This window comes from Macrobrachium nipponense, chromosome 8 (assembly GCF_015104395.2).
Source record: "Macrobrachium nipponense isolate FS-2020 chromosome 8, ASM1510439v2, whole genome shotgun sequence".
Classification (NCBI taxonomy): domain Eukaryota; kingdom Metazoa; phylum Arthropoda; class Malacostraca; order Decapoda; family Palaemonidae; genus Macrobrachium; species Macrobrachium nipponense.
In genome coordinates this window covers 30,618,344-30,621,132 of record NC_087203.1, presented here as the reverse complement: position 1 = coordinate 30,621,132, position 2,789 = coordinate 30,618,344, and the positions used below count along the sequence as shown (strand labels likewise).

The window sequence follows — 2,789 nt, the reverse complement described above, 5'->3', positions numbered from 1 at the left end:
TACAGTCAGTGGGGTGGACCCCATTTTAGCCACAAAATGTTGCACGGGGGGGTGGGTCCCCATTTGAGTCATAAAATGCTGCAGGTGACGTCTTATTTGACCAAAAAATGTAGATTAGCCATGAAATGTTGCAGGTGCAGTATCGTGTATGGTATAAAATGTGTCAATTGGCATTTCATTTGTGACCTAGAAGGTGTCAGCTTTCATCCCATTTCAGCCATGATATGTTGCAGGTGGCTTCCCAAATGGGGCATAAAATGTTGCAGGTGGCTTCCCAAATGGGGCATAAAATGTTGCAGGTGGCTTCCCAAATGGGGCATAAAATGTTGCAGGTGGCTTCCCAAATGGGGCATAAAATGTTGCAGGTGGCTTCCCAAATGGGGCATAAAATGTTGCAGGTGGCTTCCCAAATGGGGCATAAAATGTTGCAGGTGGCTTCCCCAATGGGGCATAAAATGTTGCAGGTGGCTTCCCAAATGGGGCATAAAATGTTGCAGGTGGCTTCCCCAATGGGGCATAAAATGTTGCAGGTGGCTTCCCAAATGGGGCATAAAATGTTGCAGGTGGCTTCCCAAATGGGGCATAAAATGTTGCAGGTGGCTTCCCAAATGGGGCATAAAATGTTGCAGGTGGCTTCCCAAATGTGGCATAAAATGTTGCAGGTGGCTTCCCAAATGTGGCATAAAATGTTGCAGGTGGCTTCCCAAATGGGGCATAAAATGTTGCAGGTGGCTTCCCCAATGGGCATAAAATGTTGCAGGTGGCTTCCCCAATGGGGCATAAAATGTTGCAGGTGGCTTCCCAAATGGGACATAAAAATGTTGCGGTGGCTTCCCAAATGGGGCATAAAATGTTGCAGGTGGCTTCCCAAATGGGGCATAAAATGTTGCAGGTGGCTTCCCCAATGGGGCATAAAATGTTGCAGGTGGCTTCCCCAATGGGGCATGAAATGTTGCAGGTGGCTTCCCAAATGGGGCATAAAATGTTGCAGGTGGCTTCCCCAATGGGGCATAAAATGTTGCAGGTGGCTTCCCCAATGGGGCATAAAATGTTGCAGGTGGCTTCCCAAATGGGGCATAAAATGTTGCAGGTGGCTTCCCCAATGTGTCATAAAAATGTTGCAGGTGGCCTTCCCCAATGGGGCATAAATGTTGCAGGTGGCTTCCCCAATGGAGCATAAAAATGGTTGCAGGTGGCTTCCCCAATGTGGCATAAAATGTTGCAGGTGGCTTCCCAAATGATGGCATAAAATGTTGCAGGTGGCTTCCCAAATGTCATAAAATGTTGCAGGTGGCTTCCAATGTGGCATAAAAGGTTGCAGTGCTTGCCCTTCCCCAATGGGGCATAAAATGTTGCAGGTGGCTTCCCAAATGGAGCATAAATGTTGCAGGTGGCTTCCCCAATGGACATAAAATGTTGCAGGTGGCTTCAAATCAAAATGTTGCATGGTGGCTTCCCAAATGCATAAAATGTTGCAGGTGGCTTCCCAAATGTTGCATAAAATGTTGCAGGTGGCTTCCCAAATGGGGGCATAAAATGTTTGCATAAATGTGGCTTCCCAAATGGGGCATAAAATGTTGCAGGTGGCTTCCCAAATGGGCATAAAATGTTGCAGGTGGCTTCCCAAATGTGGCATAAAATGTTGCAGGTGGCTTCCCAAATGGGGCATAAAATGTTGCAGGTGGCTTCCAAGTGGGGCATAAAATGTTGCAGGTGGCTTCCCAAATGTGCATAAAATGTTGCAGTGGCTTCCCAAATGGGGCATAAAATGTTGCAGGTGGCTTCCCAAATGTGGCATAAAATGTTGCAGGTGGCTTCCCAAATGTGGCATAAAATGTTGCAGGTGGCTTCCCAAATGGGGCATAAAATGTTGCAGGTGGCTTCCCAAATGGGGCATAAAATGTTGCAGGTGGCTTCCCCAATGGGGCATAAAATGTTGCAGGTGGCTTCCCAAATGTGGCATAAAATGTTGCAGGTGGCTTCCCAAATGGGGCATAAATGTTGCAGATGGCTTCCCCAATGTGGCATAAAAAATGTTTGCAGTGGCTTCCCCAATGGGGCATAAAATGTTGCAGGTGGCTTTCCCCAATGGGGCATAAAATGTTGCAGGTGGCTTCCCAATGGGGGCATATAATGTTGCAGGTGCTTCCAAATGTGGCATAAAATAAAATGTACAGGGTGGCTTCCCAATGGGGCATAAATGTTGCAAGGTGGCTTCCCAATGTGGCATAAAATGTTGCAGGTGGCTTCCCAAATGGGGCATAAAAACGTTGCAGGTGGCTTCCCAAATGTGGCATAAAATGTTTGCAGGTGGCTTCCCAAATGGGGGCATTAAATGTTGCAGTGGCTTCCAAATGGGGCATTAAATGTTGCAGGTGGGCTTCCCAATGGGGCATAAAATGTTTGCAGGTGCTTCCCAAATGTGGCATAAAATGTTGCAGGTGTTCTTCCCCAAATGTGGCATAAAATGTTGCAGGTGGCATCCCAAATCCCAAATGGGGCTAAAATGTTGCAGTGGCTTCCCAATGTGGCATAAAATGTTGCAGGTGGCTTCCAAATGGGGCATAAAATGTTGCAGGTAGCTTCCCAAATGTGGCATAAAATTTGTTGCAGGTGGATTCCCAAATGGTGGCATAAATGTTACAGGTGCTTCCCCAAATGGGGCATAAAATGTTGCAGGTGGCTTCCCAAATGGGGTTTATAAAATTTGCAGGTGGCTTCCAAATGTGGCCATAAAAATGTTACAGTGGTCTTCCCAATGGGGCATAAAACAAAAATTTGTTTTGCAG

General features: G+C 46.8%; 2 protein-coding genes across 2 annotated transcripts; both read right to left on the bottom strand.

Annotated features, from left to right (window-relative positions):
- Positions 1 to 213: 213 nt before the first annotated feature.
- LOC135223029 (uncharacterized) lies at positions 214 to 1,247 on the bottom strand. Its single transcript, XM_064261537.1, has 2 exons — positions 759 to 1,247; positions 214 to 666 (listed from the first exon to the last, which is right to left on the bottom strand). Exons 1-2 carry the CDS (start codon positions 1,245 to 1,247, stop codon positions 214 to 216), a joined length of 942 nt encoding a protein of 313 aa, XP_064117607.1.
- Positions 1,248 to 1,433: 186 nt separating this feature from the next.
- Positions 1,434 to 2,483, bottom strand: LOC135223028 (uncharacterized). The gene has a single exon (XM_064261536.1). It carries the CDS (start codon positions 2,481 to 2,483, stop codon positions 1,434 to 1,436), a length of 1,050 nt encoding a protein of 349 aa, XP_064117606.1.
- Positions 2,484 to 2,789: the final 306 nt, after the last annotated feature.

Bases quoted from the DNA above. Each gene is read 5' to 3' on its own strand.
- LOC135223029 (XM_064261537.1), bottom strand. From the start codon at position 1,247: ATGCCATCATTTGGGAAGCCACCTGCAACATTTTATGCCACATTGGGG. The intron at 667-758 runs GCAACATTTTAT...ACATTTGGGAAG, and splicing joins CCCCATTGGGGAAGCCACCT to CCACCTGCAACATTTTATGC.
- LOC135223028 (XM_064261536.1), bottom strand. From the start codon at position 2,483: ATGCCACCTGCAACATTTTATGCCACATTTGGGGAAGAACACCTGCAA.